The sequence below is a fragment of the Leptidea sinapis genome, chromosome 2, assembly GCF_905404315.1.
Source record: "Leptidea sinapis chromosome 2, ilLepSina1.1, whole genome shotgun sequence".
Classification (NCBI taxonomy): domain Eukaryota; kingdom Metazoa; phylum Arthropoda; class Insecta; order Lepidoptera; family Pieridae; genus Leptidea; species Leptidea sinapis.
This window is the reverse complement of record NC_066266.1, coordinates 15884248-15910154: the sequence shown is the minus strand read 5'-3', so window position 1 is coordinate 15910154 and position 25907 is coordinate 15884248. Positions and strand designations below refer to the sequence as shown.

General features: G+C 34.8%; 1 protein-coding gene across 2 annotated transcripts in view; it reads right to left on the bottom strand.

Annotated features, from left to right (window-relative positions):
- Window positions 1-2455: 2455 nt before the first annotated feature.
- Window positions 2456-25907, bottom strand: part of LOC126977225 (prostaglandin E2 receptor EP3 subtype) — a 51298-nt gene continuing 27846 nt past the window's right edge. For both annotated transcript variants that reach the window (XM_050825959.1, XM_050825951.1), the window contains exons 4-7: window positions 19234-19417; window positions 14938-15182; window positions 6999-7187; window positions 2456-5506 (exon numbers count right to left, since the gene is read on the bottom strand). In XM_050825959.1, the coding sequence (XP_050681916.1) occupies window positions 5366-5506; window positions 6999-7187; window positions 14938-15182; window positions 19234-19417 (759 nt within the window). In that variant the 3' untranslated portion in view covers window positions 2456-5365. The remainder of the gene's footprint in view (window positions 5507-6998; window positions 7188-14937; window positions 15183-19233; window positions 19418-25907) is intronic.

Genomic DNA, 25907 nt, shown 5'->3' with positions numbered 1-25907 from the left:
AGCTGAATATATTGCTACCAACCCGAAACCAAAAGATAATCAGCTCAGTGGGTGTTTCCTTTCGAGGATCGGCCAACTAAGGTAAACAAACGAAGAAATCAAGAAAAAAAGATGATTGCCTCATTCTTTGGTCGTAAAAGGTCATTTTTTGACAGTTGTGCTAGAAGATGGAAGGACAGTTACTGCAGACTGGTATGTCATTCGCTGTTTGCCTGTTGTCTTGGAAAAAATTCGACAGCAGCGCCCTCGAAGCAGGATCCTCCTTCACCACGAAAATGCTTCAGTGCACTCCGCAAAACGTACTGTTGAATATTTGACTATGGCAGGTGTTATGAATGAGTCATGCGACATACAGTCCTGACCTGGCGCCCTGCTACTTTTATTTATTCCCAAGAACTAAAGATAAAATCCGAGGTATTCGTTTTACGAGCCCTGAAGATACGGTGAAAGCGTACGAAAATGCCATAAAGAGACCCCTAAGGAAGAATGGGCCCACTGCTTTTCTCAGTGGTTCCATCGAGTGTGACGATATGTAGAGAGGAACAGAGATTACTTCGAAAAACGATAAAAGTATTGGCAACTTTCTACATGAAGCTTTTCTAAACATTTTCAGTGTCGTTTATTATTCAAACAAAACAAATCTTATAACTATATTTACAATAATACGACTACATAAAATTAAAACTATCATTAGGTGGAAGCGTACCAAGAATACTGGCAGCATTACCGCGTTGGATAGCAAGGCTGATCCGTTGACCGAAATAACTACCAGCGCTTGGGTTTCCAGTAGCCTTATTGAGGCGCGAAGATAGTATTTTGAACATTCACCGCGCCTCTGGGCCCCACGGGCCAAGTGTCTCGACACCAAACGGCACAAAGATGTATGACTCACTGAGGCCAACATATTTGCGACGCTTGCTGTCTTCGGCAGTCGAAGGAGCCAGAGTGTCGACGCAAGTAGCATCCCACACCAGCGCCCTTCCCCGTACCCAAGCCACCAGCGTTATTCCATCAGGACGCTTGCCATCGCGGCGGGTAATACCATTTGGTTCTAAAACAGTTGGTATTTTAAGAGCGGCAAATGCTCTGCGGATGACTTCATTAATGCTGGCGTGACGACTGACACGGCCTGCCGATTTTAGGCAGGATAACCCGTGGCATCCAAGAGCATCTACCTGAACGCCACATCTTCATTGATATGGTTCATTCAGTTTTATACCTAGCCGGAGTGATCCGCATATTGACAATGTCATATTGTCAAGTAGCGTTCCAATCGGCGCAGAAGGCAAGGCTTGTAACCAAAAGCCCGACTCATTTTGTGTCACGGCCAAAAGACGAGCACGCTCTGTTATGTCAGTACTTACAAAGAAGTGCGTCCCATGCTTTTTGACACTTTAAATCGTCTGGAAAATTTTGAATATTTCCAATATTTAGCCAAGCATTGTTAGCTTCGTTCAAATACACAATCTGTGAGTTACCTGGTACATGATTTACAATTCTAGTAAAAGGCTGCACACTATGAACTGAAGATAGAAATGCTGGTAAGGCCACGCTCGAAACTTTGCGAGTACCCAAACCACCAAACCGTATCGGTAAAGAGGCTTGAGACCATGCACGATCTGTAAACGCGCGTGAAATATCAATCACATCAAGCAAATTTGGAAATTTCCATAACGGGCTAGACCTTAGGAGGTACGTAAATTTTGGAACAAATAAACAAGACCGAATAATAGTTAAGGCCATATGAGAATTAATTTTCAATAATCTGTCCGAAACGTCATTAATTTTTTAATGTGATCGTTTAAGATCGTTGGAATTGAAACAGGAAATAATGGAGCTCCAAGAAGGTGAAGTGAATTCTTATCCAAAACTTTAATATTAGCCAGAACATTAAATTTATTTGTAATATCAACCCGGTCTGAAATTTGGAAATATTTGCCGATAAAAAGCTCGCATTTCGAAAATTTTAACTCAAGGCCGATTGAGCTAAAACTTTCTATTACAACTTTTAAATCATCTAAAACAGAGTCCACTTCACCACCCAAAGTACCATCATCCAAGTACCAAACATTAAATTTTGATTTTAGTTTTGTTATGGCGGAATGAATGGCAAGGCTAAATATTGCTGGACCAAGAGGGTCGCCTTGCTGACAGCCAACGGAAGACCAAATATTATGATTTTTGAATAATAATTTGGATGGTTTACTATAACATTGCCAAATATAATGATAGATTGAAGGAATTGAATTTTTAACTTCTCTCAGCAGAGCTCTCCTATCAACAAAGTTAAAAGAAACCCAACTGAGTTGGGATGAATTTGATAGATAGATGTTGATAGTAAAGGAGAAATATGTTTACAACAAATAATTATATATTAACAAACAATATATTTTTCAGTAGTAGTTCGTAGGTAACAAGTTTCTTGGGAGTTGGGTTTCACAAATCAAACATCAAGTATTTCCTAATTACAATATATTTCATTCACTTTTCAAAAATTACAGTAGTATGTATAAATATTTTAAGTAATTGTATTACAGAAACAGCATCTCATAAAACCAATTTAATATTCAACTAAACAATAGTTGTGAATATGCGGCTCGTTGGAAAGCATTCGCTTCCGTACCTATATATCCGTTCAGGCTCTATTAAACGCACCTACTCAGTAATGGAATTGGACATCTTATGTTTTCATATAATTACACTTATATGTATATATACCATATCTAATAGAATAGCTTAATTGTTTAGAAATAGAATAGCTTAAGTGAACGAATGCAAACTATATTATTGTTTAATATAGTTTGCATTCGTTCACGTGTATTTGGCCGGTGTGTCCTGGTAACTAATTTTATTATTTAATTCTAACATTTAAATAATTGTGTTGCAGGTAGTGGGGTACTACGTTGGTACCAACACTACACTTAACACTTATTCTACATTTGTACTCTGAGCATCTACCAATCACAATCGAATACAACGTTGGTGCAACTGTTGTTTTATTAATTCACCAATTAATTAAGTTTTTACTTCATAAAACCATAATACCTCTATAACAACTTTTCTCTTTATGCGCCTACCTTCAGAAAACAGTTTTTTCTTTTTTTTTTCTTTATTTCCCTTCAGGCCTTCTGAGAGATCTGGTTTATATAGATATATATTTTTTATTTTATTCTTTAAAATATTAAAAGATCCGAAGCACTATATAAATATAACTATTCGATGTAAAATAACACCACATTTGACCATTACGTAACATTATTACCGTTTTACTAGGTACTAAAAAACGCAATATATTTTAAAGTTAAAATTAATGTTGGTAGAACTGTACTGTATTTTACTAAAACTGTGCAACAATATATTTTTATTTAATTAAAAAATATCTTAATGGCCATCGTACATAACATTTGAACAGCTTAGCTTCTAGTTTCATCTATAAGAAGTGCGGCCAGAATTAGATGATCCGTCAAATAAAGGTTCCACTAAACAAATCACGAGAACTTCTAACTCCTCATAATACCAATAATATTAATTTGATTGTAAATTACTCTACAACACATTATTAATTAACTCTACAATTAAATGCCATTAATCGTTGCTCACAAATCGAGATTCAGCTTGTACCTGGACGGAGCCCCACACTCTTCATTTGATCGTACCAACCATACAATATAGATACTCTGTATAAACAGTATGTTCTATAATATGATAGTTATCTAATATTGTAATATTATTTTATCTAGTTTATATTAATGAATAACATCTAATGAAAAATTAGAGCACTACACTAGCGATGCCACTGCTTAGTAGTTAGTACTGATCTCAATTATCGTACTCTATTTATTTATCTAAATCAAGCAGTATCAATTTGGTTATATTTGGATTTACCTCTCTACGAATTCGGTTTTCTGACACATCACTAGTTGGTATATACCCCAGTTTTTTTTTCTTATTTTCTGAAATATAAATGTCCTGACATAAAAGCAGTTATTATGACAACTATCTACTCTATAATTAGGTAATTATACAATGTGTTCCGGTATGTAGTAATAAAACTTTAGGAATAGTAACTATAAACTATTTCAGCGAGTAAAATACCCCATGTAGGGGGTTAATTCCAAAACCCTAGCTGTCTGCAGCTACTTTTATTTTTATCAGCAAAATTCACCTTAATTTGTAAAACAACAGCAGTTTAAGTTGTGCCTACATCCTATAGGGGCTCAATGTTGTTTTTATTTTAAAGGCAAAGGTGTTGAGTAACTAATCCCATACAAAACCTGGTAAATAACCGTTTTTTGTGATTGCTGAAGGGAGAAAGCTTTTTTTACAGTATTTGAGCACATCTGGGCGCTTCGTAGACGAAATAGTTGAAAGTTACTACTCCTAGTTTTATTACTACACACCGGAACATATTATTGTAAAATGCTACTTTCTAATAATTCTTATATTAAAATGTACTTAGATTTTATTATTTTTCTTAAGCACATAATTTTATGAAAATATAAATCATAAAAATTATATTTTTAAATAAGTATCTATAGTATGAAAATAAAAGTGTATCATGTAGTTTATCTATTCTATAAATAATTAAAAAAAATGGTTGTCTTTAAAGTCGGTTTACGGACGATCATTTTACGTGATAACGTCATAAGATAACACCTTTTTATACGATCGTTTATATAAGTCATTATAATTGTTTAGTCAAATCTGTAACATAATCTATTGTTAGTGCACTCGCCGACCGATGCTACTTTTTTTTAATAATCAAAGAACAAGATGCGTCGCAAGCCGAACCCTAAGGTCGATCGTGCCTCTCTATCGCTTGTTCGGCGCTCTCTCTCGCACCCACGGCCCAGACGGAACGTTCGTTCGTGCAGCCGGCGTTTATCAGTTTATAAAACGTTATCCACTTCAAAAGGCGTGTTTGGTTTGTCATCAGGTATCATATCTAGAAAACGATCTTCGTTCATGTTTGTCCCCGTGTGACAGTCCGTAGATCATAATATATTAGTAGGTAATATAATAATATGAAAGCTAGTTACCAATTTAAAACCTATTTCTAATTTAATTAATTTATTGATTATTATTAATTAATTTAATGTATCCAGGGGAAAGTGTGTTCTACTCTCTCGTCTCTACGAGTCCTCAATGGACCTAAATTGTCGAATCTAACTCTATCTCGATATTAATTTTAAATCAAGAAATATTTGAGATGTTCTTATGAAAATAAATATTTCTTTGAGTAAAAAATTGATATTATTTAAATTATTAATTTGTATATTATTTAAATTATTAAAATGGAGTTCTTCAAATGTATAAGAAGGCATTTTGTGTGTCACAGGCGGTGTATTATAAATGTGTTGTATCCTCATTCGTCCACGTGGAGCAGGGTGGCGGCTCCGGGCCGCAGCGGCCGCAGCTCAGCGCCGGAGCTGTCGCTGATGATGAGCGTCTCCTGTGGGCAGCACGACGCGGACGTCTTCATCGAGTCCGTCGATGTTTTATGTTTCTGAAACAACATACCAACACTTATTATGGCTTCCAACTGTCAACTTGCAAATTATTACTATACAACATACACATGCAATAATACTGGAAATAATAATATTCTGGTGCCATAAAAAGGCGATCTATAAACTACCAAAAAACTCCTAACCGCGAGGAACCACACGAGCTCACCTGTCCCTTCATCGTCGGAGCTGATTCTCTAAGCCCCTATGTCACTGAAGAAGAACGCGATCAGAACACTTTGAAGTAAGCTTACGACTGGAAATAGGTTTACAGATTCAATTCTCATTTCACCAACACAAACTAAACACAGTTAAAGCCCGAACACGAATTTTGGACGCAGTATATTTTCAGATCGCGGTCAAGATCTGTCAGCTGTCACTGTCGTTATCGTAATAGATATATTGACATTTAACAATTTTGATTTTGTTCATACTTATCGATGACAGTTTAATTATCAGAATATAAAAGGTATTTGATACATTCTATTGTAAACTCAGTTTACGTCATTAACTTCAAAAGTTATTGTGTGTTTAAACGAGATGAAGACTGTCATTTAAACTTGTTTTCGTAAAACTGAGTTTTAGTAAACTCAGTTTGATGACACTTCATCATGAAAATACATATGTGATATAAAATCACAAATTGGTTATTTAAAGCCCATTCGAAAATGATTGCCCCAAACTTCAGAAGAACGGGTGCAAAAAGTCCGCTTCTTTTATGTATATAAAATTTCTCTACAATGTTTGATACCTATTTAAATAGCCTTAGGACAGTTGTTCCATTCCCAATCAGTGGTATAATTAAGAAAGTCATTAATGTTACAGCATTTACCACGTACCGTACCTAAACGTTTTTAAACGAATCTTTTGAAATTTGTAATTACCTATAAATAATAATTTTTTTGAACATTTTCTAGGATCTTGTTGTAAAAGCATATACATCGCCCAAACAAAGTCTTACTTACTAGACTTAGTCGTTTGTTTCTGGTGTTAACATTATGGTTATGACATTTTCTAGAAAATTCTGTGATTTGGACAATTTTCTACGTGATAAAAAGTATTCTTCTCAGGAGGCAGTACAAAATACTTTTACACAGTTTGTCGAATCTAGATCATCACAGTTCTATTGAAAAGACATAAATGACCTTCCTATTAGATGGTAGCACTGTATAGATAATTATTTTCATGAAATAAATATGATAAATTAATAAAAAGAATGAAGTAATTTTTTGGTACAAATTTCATACTTTAACCCATAATATTATGTAACAGACAAGTGTTGAATTTATGATGATTCCAAGTCCAAGAGCTTCAAAATTTGGAATAAAATGTTGGTAACGGACACTTCAACCTTGAATTATATGTGTATGTACCTCATGCTGTTCATATTTTACCGCAAATTTTCAAGTATGGGCACATTTATAACGTTACAAATTGTTGTCAAAATGTCGTGTGTTTGGGCGTCCGCAGTGTGAAGTGCGAAGTACAAACCCGCTTGAAGCAGTGCGCGATGGCGTGGCACAGCGCGCCGACGGAGCAGCGGCGCCCCTTGCGCGAGAGCACGTAGATGAGCGGGTCGATCACGTAGTGCAGCAGCATCAGCACGTCAGACAGCTTGCTGAACAGCTCCAGCCGCGGCCAGTACTGCGCGCCCAGCGCCAGGTACAGCGCTGACGTCACCTGCCGACAGCAATACGGCCGTGATGAGGACGATGAGTCAAACATTTCTCGCATAACCGCCTAGAAGCGTAGGTACGTCTGTATACGTGTAACAATAATTATAAATATCTTTAGTGTTCTTTGCCGGTGGTTTGACTGTAGGTGAGTAGTTTCCATTTTGTTGAATAAGTAATATGACCAAGGTTTTCTCTGTTACAATATGATTACCGCCACGAATGCTCACGTTATAATCAGAATAAATACAAGCCCGTCGAGCGAGTTACGGTTGGGTAGTTAGGGTGACCATGGCACATCCACCGGTGACAACAGCAACAACCAGACCGCGCTGACTTATAGAAGACACAAGTTACATCTATCGAGATGTTGGCGCGGCATCACCACAACTTGAGTAGTTTTTTGATGTAAACTTCTTTCGGCGCCATGAGAGTGACAATAAATCTGTAGCAGACGCTTTAGTACGTGTCAATGAGGAACGAGTTCTGTCAAGTGCGGCGTAAGTGTAACTGTCAAAGAAGATTGCTAAGACAAAGTGACATGAGAATTGTTCAGTTCGTTCAGACACAGCACAATCATTACATTTTATTCCCCAAGAGTCGTAGAGAGATTGACACTGGCTTGTTGTTTTGAATAATATATTACAACGAGTTATAGTTATGTATATAAGTGTACAAAGTTAAAAATTCAGTTAGCTCATTGAATCTGCGACATTGATTATTATAATGATTTATTACATATAATTTAATTCAATGATGTAGAGTTAATGAATTATTGCGACTCCAAACAATTACGGCTCTAACAAGTTATTTGTATGAAATTGCCAATTAGCAGAATGTGTTTCGTGAGTAGACGACGCCGGGCCGCCCGCGAGCACCTCACTGATAGCTCGTTATTGTCTATTAACTTCATCTTTTGTATTGGATACATTCAATTAGAACTGTCTCTCAAATTAATGCGAGTACCTTAATGATGATAGGCAATGGCCATCTTTATAGGAGTGCCACTGTTCGGAGCCCTACCAGAAAATACAAATAAATTAAAACAAGATGTAGCCTTCGAGTTATGTAAATTATTTACTGCATATTGTTACCATAAGGTTGACGACCCATATAGCGCAATGGTAAGTGACCCCGGGTTCGAGTCTCGGTAGTTATACACACATCTATACAAAGACGTATGTATATTACTAGACACGAAGTTTGGAATAACAATTGTGTCGCACTTTTGGATCACGCGGGCGACCAGGAACAGAGCATGGATGGTGAATATGTCTTGCAAACAAAGATGTAATAATAATGACAATTGGTCACTTTAAACAAAATCGGTGTTAGTTTGTTGAAAATAACGTTCACGGCTTACAAAACAGTGGATAGGCGCAGTGGCCTAAACGAGTTGCGGCGCCAGAACCGAAACTCAGTGAGCAATTATTAAGACCACAGAGCATGTCTAGTAGTATACATAGATGTCTTTGATGTATATGATGTTTATGTGTGTATATAGTTTTGAAGTAAAACTTTTTAAAACGCATGAGAGAAATTTTATAAGAAATCGTCACGATTTTAGGTTACGCGCCATTTTGTTTTTGTTTTCAATATGACAACTATCAACAGATAGTTGTCAGGTGAACTTAGCAGATACAATACCAACGTTTGTCGTATCTTTTCATTTCGTTAATTTAAAGGTACGAAAAATGATTTATATCTATTATTTATTATAGGGACAATAACATTTCATATTATTTTATATTAATCTATTTATATGTATTGCATTATATTTATATGTATTATTTTATCGAATTGAAACTACTTTAGAATTGTTGTGATTTAAAACTCGATGAAACCAAAAAGCGAGATGATAGAGGCGCCAGCTATTATTAATAAAACTATTATTTAGGCCGACGCACCAAATTATGATTTCAACAATATAGATATTCTATCCGAGGTTATCGAGGATGCAGAGAACGAATTAAGGAAATTGTTGTGCTACATGGAACTAAAATTGTTGAAATCAGGAAACTGTGTGCTAATGAACACGAACACGAAACACTAGATAACGTCAGTATTTTGATGTGTTCTTCACTGCATAGTATTAATACAACTTCTCTATCTTCACGGACTGATGATGCAAATGAGAATGAAAGTGACGGTATATAAAAGATAACTTAGATGAAAATCAAGGCATAATATCTCGTTTACTAGAGCATAACCAAGCTTGGGAATATATACAGCAAATAGTTGGATACATAGCTGGTTTTGTGGTGAGACCTTTATCACCATTTAAAATGCATCGACTTGTTAACTGTGAATAGTAAGTTTGAGTACAACATATTTAGTAAGAAGACGAGATGGAGGTCCAAAAATAAATGCCTCATGAGACGTATACATAGGCCACTCGCGTGGCCTTAAGCCATGCTGCACCGTACATGTCTAGGAGACCAGCTGCCACCGCTGTGAGGGCCAGCACAGGCATGTGAGTTGTTGGTATTCAGAAGTAAATAAGTGTCTCTATGTACTTGTACTATTACATAAGTGTCTTTGGTTAGTTGGGTACCTCCTCTGTGTTGTCAGCTCAGTTCTGTTAACCTCTCCAGCACCCGTCCGGTTACTTACTTCTTCCACATAATGCTTAAATGAAAAGCCAAAATAATATTTGCCTCTACCCAATGTATACAGTATTGAATCTTATGAAACTATTAGCAGATCTAAAACACACACATGTATATTTTCTACTATTGATAGGAGAAACAATTTATTGTGTTGTGATTTGAGTATCGTGAGAAGAAAGTTGTTTTTCAGTATAGTTTTGGTTCTACGATTTTGTTTTACAATATTTAGATTAGTCTATGTGCCTACCCAAACAAAACCGTTGCAAAAGCCGTTATAGCCGCGAGTTGTAGTTCAACCCTAATACGGTGTTGGGACGTCCCAAAATCTAAGGTTAAAATAGTGGAAAAATTAATAAACTTATGATCATAGAAGTTATGGAGACGACTGAAAATATTTTTCAACTTCTCATGCTCTGAAATTGCTTATTTGTGCACGATATAGGCTGCACAAAATCGATTTTTGTGCACAAGTGCACAAAAGTATCTACTCATAAATGTATCTATATTAAGGCAAAGAAAATGAGCCATACAGCCAAACACAATAAAAAGTTCAGTGATAGAATTTGTAATAAGTAATTTATTTGCCTCATGTTTTTTGTAAGACATAAAAGATATTAAAAATTAAATTAAAATACAGTAGGTTATTTAATTAATTAAAAAATATATATACTCGTATTACCAAATTAATTCAATAGTAGGCTGTATAGGTCTGGAGCCCAAGCCTAATATCAATGTTGCAGATTAAAAAAAAGCGGCGGGAAACAGGTTTGTGTTTTTGTGCATTTATTAATTTCTTCAAATTTGCTAAAATAGTTAAAAATGCCCAGTGAAGAAGAGGATTTAGCACTCTCTCCTAATACGCTTATGGAAATTAATGCACAGAGAGTTGTGCAATTACCGCCAAAGTCTCTTGAAAAATATCTCAATTTTACTTTGAATATTAATTAAAGAAATGTTATGTTATACTACTGTTTTAGTTCCTCGCAATCGAAATGAAAAGCAGAGTTTATAACTCGTCCACAAAACCATTTTATCCTCGACATTACTTTCAGCCCTCGCCTGTCGGATAAAAATGGTTCGTTTTGTGCACTCGTTGTAAAATCTACTATTAACACATTATCTTGGTATTTCAATTTAAAAAAGAAAAAACTTATTTTTCCACTTGAATATGTCGTAAAGTAAAAATAACTTTGGATAGAATATATTCTATTATTTCACCAGTGGAAGGCTCCTTTGCACAGGATGCTGGCTAAATTATGGGTATCAAAACGGCGCCTATTTCTGCCGTGAAGCAGTAATGTGTAAGCATTACTGTGTTTTAAGTCTGAAGGGCGCCGTAGCTAGTGAAATTACTGGGCAAACGAGACTTCACATCTTATGTCTCAAGGAGACGAGCGAAATTGAAGGGCTACTGAGAATTTTTGGGTTTTTCAAGAATCCTGAGCGGCACTGCATTGTAATGGGTAGGGCGTATCAATTAACATCAGCTCAACGTCCTGCTCGCCTCGTCCCTTATTGTCATAAAAAAAATTCACAAGTACCTACTGAGTAGTACCAAATTTTAAGTTAACGATGAACTAATTAATTTTAGATTTTTTTTTCAGAATTCACATTTAAACTAAAAGTATAACAAGAATAATATGTCGTAAGTATTTCACAATTAGATATTTTTGTGAATATTCTAACATCTCTCCATGACAAAAGCCTATTAAGAACTGATGTAACTTCATAAAGTTTGGTAATCAAATATATTTGTATTCGCCATTGTTTTATTTCTTACAAATCAACACAAAAATAATGTAAATAATAAAAATATTTATTCCATTTTCAAAATGAACTTCACTAAAATTATGGGAAATAAAAACACCAGTATTTAAATTAAAAACCTTTTTAAATGAATATAAAATGTTTAACGAAAGACGACCCCTATACACCCCATACTATACATGTCCCTAACTATCAGTTTGGTTCGAAATATTGCCAATGTTTTTAGTTTCTTTTGATAACTCTAGCAAAAGAATTTAAATATGTGTTTGTCTTTATTGGTTTCAATATTTTATGTGTTTTTGACAAAATATTTTATATTAGTAGAGTTATGTTTACAAACGGTTTATCTTTATTTTTAGCAGTGGCTAAAAACTGAGAATTAATGTAAAGTGTGAGCCGGCACCGTGTCAGCTAATATTAATATTGTTAGTAATATAACAATTCTATTATTATCGCTCATATACGTTATGGACGTGTCCGATCGTTTGTTTGTTTGTGAACAACACTAGAATGAATTCGTTATCCATATTAATAACAGAACAATGGGATGTTTGGTCGGTGATTGTGGTGATGGCTATAAAGATGTCCGCTGAATATTAAACACTCCGGTAGCTGCCAACTAATCAATTGTTATCGTTTCATTGTCGAATTCAAAGCTAAAATTTGAATTTGCCTCATGGTGATGAGTATCCGAATCACCCCTATGTATGTTCTACGATTTTGCGTAGTTTAGGATATAATGATTTTTTTTCCCCTTTTATCCGCTTTTTTCACCTAATTGTGGAGGGTGAATAGGTTATTATATTATTATAGATAGTGTGGCTCGATTTTGATAGTATTATTATGATGCTTTTAAACGAATTGCTAATAGGAATAATATCTTTAAATATATAATTATTCTGTACGTGTGTTGACAGTGAACTCCTCCTGAACGGCTGGACCGATTTGAATGAAATTTTCTGTGTGTGTTCAAGTGGATTCAAGGATGGCTTAGTACAAATTGAATTACCTCCTAAATTGCTGGACCGGTTTACATGATTTTTTTAGTGTGTTCCAGTGAATTTGAGATTGATTTAGATTCTCAATACAGTCGACATATAATTCTCCTACGTATGTTTTTGTTAAATTCGACACGTGTGTACTGGACACTGTCTGTCGGGTCCGCTAGTACATTACACCAAGCGGGACTTCCTCCCGCTTGACGAAAGGGAACGTGTTTAATAAAGAGTACAAAGCACAAAGGTTTTTAAATCTCGATTTATACATTATTGTCATAATATTAGTTCGGCCGCTTAAAAACTAAGTGATCTATAATTTATCTATAAAAATGGATCTTTATATTGCTATTCAAGTATTTGTTCCTATTAAAACTAACAATAAAAATCATGCAAAACTACTGGACAGGTTTTCATGGTTGACCTTTCTTATATTAATAATTTGTTGCCGTGTTTGTTTGCATAGTACCAAGTGAATACCTAATTATAATATAGGGATCAGTAACAACTTCATCAAATTTTAGATAAATGTTGCCCGATAGTGAAAAGCTTTTCGTCAGCAAATAAAATTTTTGGAATCCCCTTTGATACACCATTCAAGAGGTTGCTTTTATTATACTACTTTCTTTATCCTTTAAATATCGGTTTAATAGCAGTGCGTCTCTAATAACATACATAGTCTCCAAGTTCTAAGTCATCTCAAAATACGCGATACGGTGTTATACTTGTGTCCCTGTCAGATTGGCATAACAATAAGAAGTCCGATTTTATTGTAAAAGTATTAATGGTAGGACTGAGGGGCTGTTCACAATGTCCAGATAAGTTCCTGATAGGCTACTTGCTACTTACCTCGAATACAGATATAATTTGCAGTTCCCAATGTATAGATAGTGTTATCTAGCAGGTAAGGTAAAGAATGGATGTAGTATCAGATATCATACTTACGTAATGGATCGCCCGACAGAATGACAAGCGTTTGACAAAATAATGTCGATTTCTATAATCTCTCAATGGAGCTCAAGAGACTAAATAGGGAATTACTCGAGTGTCGTGGGCTCCTATTGGCTTGTGTAGATTAGATGCTAAAAAGAAATTGTTGATATGATGTGTTAACTGTCACTGGTGCGTGTACAACAAAGTAAAAAAGCAGTCACAAATAAATACTCAAGTACTTCAGATATTAATAGAGCATGCACCCCATGTGTTACTGATAACGGAAAAAAATATTAAATTAATCTGTCTGTTTGCTTGATTCGAGTTTGACCGCTTCGATTGGCCAAACGAAGGGGTAGATTATATGAAAAAAAAAAATCATTTACACCGCTTAATTGAGCGGAGACGTAAAGTGAACCCTGAAGTGTAATTGTAGCTCCTGGTTAGAAGACTGACGATTTGGGCGTGACCCGAAGTTATGACTGATTTTGAAAATACAAGAAAATCGTGACCATGAAATACGTAATTGCGTCAGATTATTATACTGACGGTTTATCTCAATGTCCTTGTCATCCTGACGCATAATATGACAATTCTGTGCAGGAATTGCCTTTACCTGGCGGTTTGAAATTTTTGGTTTGACACCTTTTGAATTTCCGATTTCCTTATGTAACGCTGTAACGCTAAATTGTTAGATTAATTGTTAAAATGCACACTTTAACGCATATAATTAATTAACTTACGTTGCATCAATATGAAGCGCTCGAGTTGTTCTAAGACGTTCGACTCTAAATACAGGGCTCAGGTATGTTGAGAGTACTTCACAAGGTGCATGTTTTTCCCTGTTATGTTATCCTGACGCACTCCAATAAATCCCAAAATCCCCGCTTTGGCTTCTATTCTATAATGTTTGGGACATGGTTTGTTTATGTTATGACTTATTGACAATTATGAAAAGCTCATGACAATTGATTAGATGACATTCTCATATTTCGTTACATGGAGGCGGAGTACAATTATATATTTATAAGCGGACAACATTCTAGAATTGCTATTTAGAAATATATACAAAAAGAAAACTGTGAAATATGAAATAAAATTTTCATTAAAAGCCATTAAGCTTGTATTAGTAAATATTTTCATTTCTTCTAACTAACTATTGAGTGCGAGGTTGCCAAACCGATCTGCTAGATAATTTTATTCATCTAGAAATTAAATACAGTGATTGTGAAAGGCAATCTGTTTTATCTGGAACTTTTATGTAGCCATTAATTTATCTAGCTTATGACAATCTGCTGCTTTACTCATAACCTAAGAAAGAATGACTTATCAAATATATAAGGCAAGTGTGTGTGGGCAAGTCGGTCGCGTGAGAACTCGTAGAACATTTGTCGACCAAATTGGGGACGTTTTGAAAAAACGATATTGTCAAGTATGTCATTGGAACACTCACCATCTGGGGCAACCAGCATATCATGAAGACCACGGAGAGCGTCGCCATGAGCCGGCTGAAGGCGACCTCCTCGGCCGTGGCGGCGTTGTGGTGCGGGCCTCCGCGCTGGCTCCTCTGACGCTGCCGGCAGCTGGTCTTGGAGACGCGGCGCACCACGGGCCCGTCAGCTCGCGGCGCCGTGATGGCGTACAGAGCTCGGATCACGGCCAGGTTGCAGTACACCAGCACAGCACACAGCAGCGTACCTGGTGGTGATGACCACTTGCTCACTTGGTGGAGTTGATACAAGTTGGTAATTGGTTGATAAGTGGTTCATAATACATCTATGTGCGGCAACCATTGAGTTCGCGTTCACAGATTATCATACAAATTAATGATACATAACGGCTCGTAGTTAACTCCCTAATCTCTTGCCAATGTCCAGGTATCCAATTAGTACAGTTGACTAAACTACAAACATAACAAAACCGCACCATCTCGTTAACGTGTTACTGCGCTCGAATTCAATTTAAATGTTTTTTGTTTATTTTGTTAAATTGAAATTACTATGTTTGTCAATCTTGTCATATTTTCGTCATGAATATTTTATGATAAGTGGTTTTTGTGAGCGCCTTTAGTTAATAGTATGGGTAGTCTTGTAATTAAACAAAATGAATAACTGTGCATTAAGCAAACCTCATTGTGCATTTACAAATATTATATTGTTGGCAATTTAAAAGTATAAATACAACCCTACTAATTAATATAATAAATGTGAATGTAAGTTTGTTTGTTACGTTTTCACGTCTAAACCACTGAACCGATTCTGATGAAATTTAGTACAGAGATAGACTTGAGCTTGGAAAAGGGCATAGGCTACCTTTAATTCCGAAAAAATAATGTATGTTCATCATTATCGAAAAGGCAGCATAAAATTTTGTATTCAGGCACTTGATAAGAAATGAATCAGTCTAGCGTTTCTAAAATCTAAGGGATGAAATAGGGGATGAAAATTCGTATTGAAGTCCAAACAACGTCACGCTGTCACACCTAACTCCAAATTCGATTTTAATTATATATGGAACAAAAATAGACTAGACCTTGGAAAAGGACATAAGCTTCCATTTTTTGTAAAAAAAAAGGCTGGAGTGGTGAAATAAGAGATGAAAGTCTGCATGGGAATTCTTCATTTTCGGAGATAAAACTATGAAACGTTCTATTTAGGTACTTGATAAGAAGTAATTTATAAACATTGAAATAGAAGATCAAAATTCGCAGAAATAAACTATTAAAGAGACTGTCCACAATGACAAGAGATATCCTCTGTTTCATAATAGAGCGCGGTCACCAGCGAAAAAAGAACAGTTTGTGGGTATTACTTGAAAAGTATCCTAAAAAAATAAAAAAAATACTGCGCCAAGTAAGTATTCCACGCGGACGAGGTCGCGGGTAAAAGTTGGTACTATATAAAATATTGAAGCTATAAGCTAGAGCTATAATGATCAATTCAACTGTATTTGTCACGTTCATTGATATTTAACGACAACATTGTTACATACAAGTACCTTTGTGTCCGATCATACAGCTTGTATGTACCTATATGAATATGGAGAGGAAACAAACACACGCATTAAGTGCTATAAGATATTTATATTGTAATATATCTTCATATGGACATCGACGTTCCAGGAGGAAATACTTGTTACATTAGTGTTTAGAAGGGTCAGCTGACATCTCGAGATCTACCTCAATGACGCTAGATCACTTCCGACAGCCATCAATTTGCTGATATGTGTCGCTCTGGAAATGTTATACAATTTAAGTAATTATTAAATTAATTTGTAGTACCTAAGTTTTAATACACTTTGACTTATTAGATCAGGGTCGATAATTTTTGAAACCAATAAAAATTACAGTAGGATGAAACCCATTGGAAAAGGACGAGAATATAACAAAAATTAAGGGAAAAATAAATTACGGGCGATCTGAGGTCGGGAAGTGAAAAAGGGGGGGGGAGGGTGTTTTAGGGTAAAAAACGGTTTATCTCGATTTCTGGCAAAACTACAAGTCCTATGGCAAAAAGTTAATTAGAAAAGTTGTAGATAATAAAGAGATCTACAACTTCTGTAATTACACTTTTTTCACATAACCTCAAAATTTAGGTGAAAAATTCAAAAAACCAAGTTTTTGGTTTTTTGTTTATATCTTTTTCAAAAAAAAATTTTTTTCTACGAAATTTGGTGAAAACTTACCTTATTATGTCCCAAATACACTGTAATTTATTTGATTTAAAATATTTATTTTTTCGCCTTATTTTAACTTAATATCAAAAAAGCACCCTAATTTTCAATCGAAAATTCTGACGTGAAAGTATCAGCATTTTTCAAAAAGTTTGGGGGCTTTTTGTTTGTTGAAATATCTACTTTCTGATGGTGTCAAAAAAATATAAATTACAGTAGTAAATGTTCGGAAAATTTAAGTCCAACAAAAGGCATTTCATAAAGAATTCATACCTGTTGTTTCGTAGCAGCAAAAATTCCAACGTGGAAGTCCATTGACTGAAATACAGTCCTTTGAACGTTGAGGCCAGTTATCAATAGCAGCACGCACTCTTTCCATGGGAAAATTCTTCACTGCCAATCGTACGAATTATTTAAGAGGCTCCAAATTATCATGGCGTTTAGAGCAAGCCGTACTCTCTAAAACTGACATAACTCATAATCCAGCGGATTAAGACCGGGACTAGACGACGGCCAGTATTCAGCTCTGATGGAGTCCGAAACGTCCGTTTCCAACCAAGACGGCCATTCTTGGTATTTAAAGATGATAAGGGGCTTTACTACCTTCTCAAGAATGGCATCTTGATACGCTTGTGCCGATGTTTTGATTACTTTACCCCCACCATACCATCACTGAATTCGGATAGTGCCAACGTTGCACGCTGTCGACTAATTGGGAAGCTTCCTTAGAGCTTTGAGCGTATTTATACGGTCTTTTTGTTTGTTAAAATGTTGCTCGATTATAAAAAAATTCTCATCCGTAAACCAGTGGGAGGCTCCTTTGCACAGGATGCCGGCTAGATTATGGGTGCCACATCGGCGCTTATTTCTGCCGTGAAGCAGTAATGTGTAAACATTATTGTGTTTCGGTAGCAAGTGAAATTACTGGGCAAATGAGACAACATCCAATGAGCGCAATTGTAGAATTTTTCCAAGTGTTTAAGCATTCTATTTTAATTAATGGGCAGGACGTATCAATTACAATCAGCTGAACGTCCTGCTCGTCACGTCCCTTATTTTCATTTAAAAAAATCTATGACCTCCCTTTGCTTACCGCTTCTCTAGTTGTTTCGATTTTACCACCCTATTCTTGTTTAAATTTGCAGTTAAAAAATGTACGTCGTATCTTTTAAAATACGCGACATGGTTCTAGGTGCTATCGTCATCACCCGAGATAAAATCTTTTGCTTTCGGACAGGATTTCAACTGCTTTGACCACCTTTTTGGTGGTGGACGGTGTTTACATTAGAGTGGATTCCCCTGATGTTGCAAAAGTTCACATTAAGCGATGAGCGGGGTGGCGTGGTGTTACTGCCTCGTTTGTCCTCGGACATGCGTGATTCGGTGCCCTCCCCAGAATACAACAGGCAGCCCGAGCGAGAATACTCGGGGAGGGATTCTCCGACTCTGGTAGAGCTGGTATCCTCCTGGGGTAAAATCACTTTGAGGACCACTGTCATATTCTGGTTGGAGAATGGCCTCCGGTCCTTGACACTAACCTTTGCAAAACATAGCGGTACTAGGCCGCTACTTCACGCCGGTATTCTGTGCGAGTGTGGTAATTAACCCGGGTGAGTCTGGCCCGATTGTGCTGACAACATAAGATGGCAGCGTGATTCTCTCCCTTCTAAAAGCCCTTAGTCGCCTCTTACGACACCCTTGGGCCTGGTACTCCCCTATTCCAGGGAAGCACCGGGCAAAATGCTTTCCTTAAAACGCTTTATCTATAATATATCTTTTTATCGTAATTTTTATTTAATGGTGATGGATTGTGATTCAAATAAGTATTATTAGTATTCTTTATATTTATTTAAAATAAATAATTATCATATTATGGTAAACAACTAAGTAATCACTAGCGTGCTTACTGCAGCTTTTCGTGGACGTGGTTCACCTACACTGGGACGGGTGGCTCACCGAACCTAACGTAGAAGACGGCATAGGCGTAGCAAAGGTCAGCCGTGGCGTTCCGGTAGCACATGCAGGCGCGCCGCTCCTCGCTGTAGTAGCGGTATACCGCGCGGGACGGTTAACTCACCGAAAGTGACGTAGACGACGGCGTAGGCGTAGTGCAGGCCGGACGTGGCGTTTCGGTATCGCATGCAGGCGCGCTTCTCTTCGCTGTAGTAGAGGCCCGCGCCCACTACCGGCGCCACCGTGAGCACCGCCGCCCAGCACCACGACCCCAGCAGCGTCAGCCGGATCATGAAGTACGTCACTTGCTGCCAAACAACCACACACACCGACACACCCGTCAAGATTACATTGAGCGTCAACCTCTAACAATAAAGGAATCGAAACAGCATTGTTGGTCGCCAATATTTCAAATATTGGCACAATGTTGCAAAATATGTGTACGCTTGCGGCACTAATATTTGCAAGGGCAGTTGTTTATAATAATAATAATATTGACACATTTTTTACACAAATTATCTTGCCCCAAGTTAAGCATATATAGCCTGTGTTATGGGTTACAAGACAATGATATATTTAATATAATATACTTAATTAAACATACATAAATTCATATAAACATACATAAATACATTTAAACATCCATGACTCGGAAACAAACATCCATATTCATCATATAAATGCTTGCACCTACCGGAATTCGAACCCGGGACCTCTAGCTTAGTAGGTAGGATCGCTAACCACTCGGCTATACAGGTCTTCTTTATTTATCTTATAATTTTATCTTCATTAATAATAATAGGTTTATCTTCACTAAAGACTAAAATATCTGCATATTATACGTTACTTATTTCTACTTATGTTTAGCTTAACCATCGTAACTGATCTGGCTAAAGATAGCTTTAGTAGTTCTTTGTGAATTTATTGTAATTTTCTATTAAAATAAATAATTTATTTTAAAATATTTAATTTAAAGTAAATAAGTTTCAGATCTATTGTTCAAAGTCAAAGAAACGAATACAAGTAAGAATAAATTAATAATAACCAAACAAACAATGATCAACATGAAGACTAATTAATTTACAGACGATATCATAGAATACTTCGCAAACTATATATATTTATAATACTCGTATTTAAGGACAGATGTTTGTGGGCAGCCATATGGAATATGCATCTGAGGTCTGTAAGTAATAATAAATTTACAACCGAACGAACAATGATAAACAAGAAGACTAATTAATTTATAGACGATATCATAAAATACTTCGCAAACTATATTTATTTATATTATTTAAGGACAGTGTTTGGGGGCAGCCATACGGAATATGCATATGAGGTCTAGAAGTAAGAATAAATTAATAACCAAACAAACAATGATCAACAAAAAGACTAATTAATTTACAGACGATATCAAAAATACTTCGCAAACTAATTTTATTTATAATATTTAACAACAGGTGTTTGTGGGCAGCCATATGGAATATGCATCTGAGGTCTGGAAGTAATAATAAAATTATAACCAAACGAGCAATGATGAACAAGAAGACTAATTAATTTATAGACGATATTATATAATTCTTCGCAAACTATATTTATTTATAATATTTAAGGACAGGTGTTTGTGGGCAGCCATATGGAATATGCATCTGAGGTCTGGAAGTAAGAATAAACTAATAACCAAACAAACAATTAATGACACGAAGACTAATTAATTTATAGACGATATCATATAATACTTCGCAAACTATATTTATTTATATTATTTAAGGACAGTGTTTGGGGGCAGCCATATGGAATATGCATATGAGGTCTAGAAGTAAGAATAAATTAATAACCAAACAAACAATGATCAACAAAAAGATTAATTAATTTACAGACGATATCAAAAATACTTCGCAAACTAATTTTATTTATAATATTTAACAACAGGTGTTTGTGGGCAGCCATATGGAATCTGCATCTGAGGTCTGGAAGTAATAATAAAATTATAACCAAACGAACAATGATGAACAAGAAGACTAATTAATTTACAGACGATATTATATAATTCTTCGCAAACTTTATTTATTTATAATATTTAAGGACAGGTGTTTGTGGGCAGCCATATGGAATATGCATCTGAGGTCTGGAAGTAAGCATAAACTAATAACCAAACAAACAATTAATGACACGAAGACTAATTAATTTATAGACGATATCATATAATACTTCGCAAACTATATTTATTTATATTATTTAAGGACAGTGTTTGGGGGCAGCCATATGGAATATGCATATGAGGTCTAGAAGTAAGAATAAATTAATAAACAAACAAACAATGATCAGCAAAAAGTGCGATGTCGTGCTGAGCAAGTGTAATTCCGTTTCATCGTAATATTTTATTCAAAAAGAAGTATATAAACAGTAAAAACTTGATAGAAGTGTGTTCTTTATGTTAATTAATATGTAAGCTGAACTACTAGTGCTATTAAACATAAAATCAGTTAGTTTAGTGCTTATTTTGAAGTATTCAAACATGAAATCTTGTGATTGATATTGATGTGAGGTGACATTGTGTGTCCTTCAGCTAATAAGTTCAATGACCTCAGTTAATGTTGTGGCCAGTAGTGCAATATCGGATGCCTTATTTCAACATCTGCACTTAAGACAGTTTGGCGTTGCGGTATTCAAGACTGTCCAAACTTAAACAGTTGAAAGTCCGTGGTTCAAACCTCGGCCGTGAATAACATTTTATTTATTTTAGTATATTCTTATTATAAATAAAATATGAAGTTTGCGTGTTGCAAGTTGACAACAGGAAGCAGTGGTGAGATTATCACTTGCACTAAATGTAGACAAAATTATCATGTTCAGTGCCTCTTTGCAACTGATAATAAAAAGGAATAAAAAAATGAGTTGAAGAAGCATTGGATGTGCCCGGAGTGCTCTTTAATGTTACCCAGGCAAACAAACAACGATAATACCCCTATACGTAGTAGTGGTGTCATTAATAAGTCAAATGAAAATATAAATTTTAAAAGAGGTGGTAGTTCATTTTCGTGTATTCATGTGGACACGTCATGTGAAGAAGCCGAAAATGATAACAATTTACTGGAGTTGATTAGGACGGTTGTCACATCGGAATTTTCAAGCTTGAAGGATGAATTTAAATCAGCACTTGTTCCACTCAAAGATGAATTAATATCGATTCGACAGGATTTCAATTGTATAAAGGAATCTTAGGACTTCTTTAATTCAAAATTTGATAGTTTAATTTTACGTATTGAAAAATGTGAAAAAGAATTAAATCAGCATAGTGAAAAGTTATCTGAGTTTGAGGAAGTAAAATCTACAATGCAATCAATCCTTACAGAAAACAATAATCGTGAGCAATGGGCTTGTCGATCGAATATTGAAATCTATGGAATTCCTGAACATAAAAATGAAAATCTGTATTCTATTCTACAAAATGTTGCCAGCAAAACCTCCATTAAAATTGATCACAGCACCGACATTGATTTTATCACCAGAGCTGCCACCAAAAACAAAAATAAGGATGCTAAAAAGTGTAAACCTATAAAATATGAATTCCTTGCACAAGCAAGAAAACTAAAGATAAAGGGTAATGATTTAGGTTTTTCAAACAATTATAATAATGTTTACTTTAACGAGCATCTAACAAGTTCAAATAAAACCTTGCTGCTATCTGTAAAAAAAATAGCAAAGGAGAAGAATTATAAATATGTTTGGATAAAAAATTGCAGTATAATGTTAAGACGTTCCGAAAATAGCGCTGTACTAAATATATGTAATGTGAATGATTTAAACAAAATTGTATAAGGATTACTTATATATCTACCTATGGCACATCATGTTATGGAGTCTTTTTGTTTTCCTGCTATAGTTGTTTATATCTTTATAATGCATTTTGCTCAATTTTAATTTTTAACGTTTGTGAAGGCATTTGTGTTTATAAGTTATCTTTTAAATGGGTTTTTAGTCGCGGAATCTATTTAATGTATGTTATTATAGTAATTTTTTATATTTATTATGTAATATATTATAATTTTTCTTTTAATACCAGGCAAATATTGAATAGTGGAGTTATAATTATTATTTTTCAGAATTTTTTGTACGTGTAATTGCTTTAAACTTTTTAAATCATGGAATATAATTTAAACATTTTGTACCAAAACTACTTGAATTCGGCTCGGTAAATTGGAATCCTCATTACAATGTCCATATTCAAGAAATAGAGAAAATTCAAACGAAATTCTTAAAGCATTTAAAATTTAGGTGTTCCGCTATAGATCAATATGTTCCTAACTTAATCTCTCTGGAAAAACGTCGTAAGGTAAAGGATCAAATATTTCTGCTAAAATTACTTCATAATATGATTGACTCTCCACTTCTTCTTAATTGCCTTAATTTCCAATGTCCAAGACAATCTTCGCGAATTAAATCTTTATTTAATTTACATACTACACGCACTAACTATGCACAAAATGCCTTCATTCATCGTTCTTGTTCAGTATACAACAAAGAATTCTGTTCAATTGATTACTTTTCAGGGTCGATACAGAAGTTGATTGAACAAATTAAGAAAATGTCTTAGTTTTAATTAATTCTCATTAGTATTATATATAATAAATATTGCATCTCTTTATTAACTTAAAAATGTATGCTATTATTATTAATATTATTACTAAAATCATATATAATTTTCTATAAATATTTTGTTATTTTCAATTCAATATATATAATTAATATTTATTATTTTCATTACAAATAGGTACTTTAAAATTGTAATTAATTTGCTCGCATTTTTCTATGTACTATTTAATTGTGGAAACTTTTATTGGTCAGTGATTTATATTTTAAGTTTTATTTTTGAAGTGTATTAAGTTGTAAAATAAAATAAAAATTAAAATAAAATGACTAAATAATTTACAGACGATATCAAAAATATTTCGCAAACTAATTTTATTTATAATATTTAACAACAGGTGTTTGTGGGCAGCCATATGGAATATGCATCTGAGGTCTGGAAGTAATAATAAAATTATAACCAAACGAACAATGATGAACAAGAAGACTAATTAATTTACAGACGATATTATATAATTCTTCGCAAACTATATTTATTTATACTATTTAAGGAGAGGTGTTTGTGGGCAGCCATATGGAATATGCATCTGAGGTCTGGAAGTAAGAATAAATTAATAACCAAACAAACAATGAATGACATGAAGACTAATTAATTTACAGACAATATCATATAATACTTCGCAAACTATATTTATTTATAATATTTAACCACAGGTGTTTGTGGGCAGCCATATGGGCTATGCATCTGAGGTCTGGAATCCAGTGTACTCTACTAATGTTAACCGTTTAGAAAACATTTAGAAAAGGTTTCTTTACTTCCGAACTGGTAAATGTTATGACTCCTCTAAATATATTAATCTTTGCAAAAGGTATCATCTACTTCCACTTGAAAAAAGACGCGAAATTGCTGGTTTAATATTTCTCATGAAGATAGGCTCTGGTCTTATTGACTGTCCCGAACTTTTATGCTTAATAAGACTTAGAACCTCGTCTAAGCCTATTAGGCTCAACCCACTTTTGTATCTTCCTCTTAATAGTACCAACTATCGACAAAATATATTCCTTTGGCGAATAATAACTAATAATTTTAATAATTTATATAGGGATAATATGATGGATCTTGACTTGTGTATTAACTGTTTTAAATGTGTAATTACTTTAAATTGTGGATTGTATTTTAGTTCTATACTTAAGTGTTTATTCGAATTGTTGAATTTAATTATTGTGTCTCTATATCCCTCTCTCTCTTATACTCATCAGGCGTAGTCCCGAAATTATAGAAGGCGGCTTTAGTGCACCCGATCTCTAAGTAAGGTGTAGACTCGGATCCGTCCAACTACTGCCCCATTGCCATTACCTCCATTTTCTCCAAAGAAATTCAAATTCAAATATTTTTATTCAAAATAGGATTTATAATCACTTATTGAACGTCAAAATCTACCACCCATTCAAAAGAGACTGCCTCAGACCTGAGAAGAATGGGCGCAAGAAACTCAGCGGGCTTTTTTTTATATAAAATATGGATTACAATGTAATATCGTACAATAAACATTAATAATTAAAGAGCCTGAGGGTGTTCGGTTTAATCCCAGTCCGTGGTGTCATTAAGAAAATCGTTTATGCTATTATAACCTTTCCCACACAAACGTTTTTTAACAATTCTTTTAAATTTCGTAACACATTTGTTTTGTACATTTTCTGGGATCATATTGTAGAACCATATACATCGCCCAACAAAAGACTTACTAACTCGACCCAACCGAGTAGTAGGCATAACAAGTTTATGTTTATTCCTCGTGTTAACATTATGAATGTCACAGTTTCTAGAAAATTCCTCAATGTGCTTATGAACATACAAAACATTATCAAAAATGTATTGAGAAGCAAAAGTCAAAATGTTTATTTCTTTAAATTTTTCTCTTAATGATTCTTTACGACCTAGGTTATAAATCGCGCGAATAGCCCTCTTCTGCAGCACAAAGATAGTATTAATATCGGCCGCACTGCCCCATAACAATAAACCATAGAACCATAATACTATGAAAATAACTAAAGTATACTAATCTCGCCGTATCTATGTCAGTTAACCGTCTGATTTTCTTAACCGCATATGCTGCAGAACTAAGCCTATTCGCCAATCCTTCAATATGGGGGCCCCACTGCAATTTGGAATCAAGAGTAATGCCAAGAAATATAGCAGATTCCACT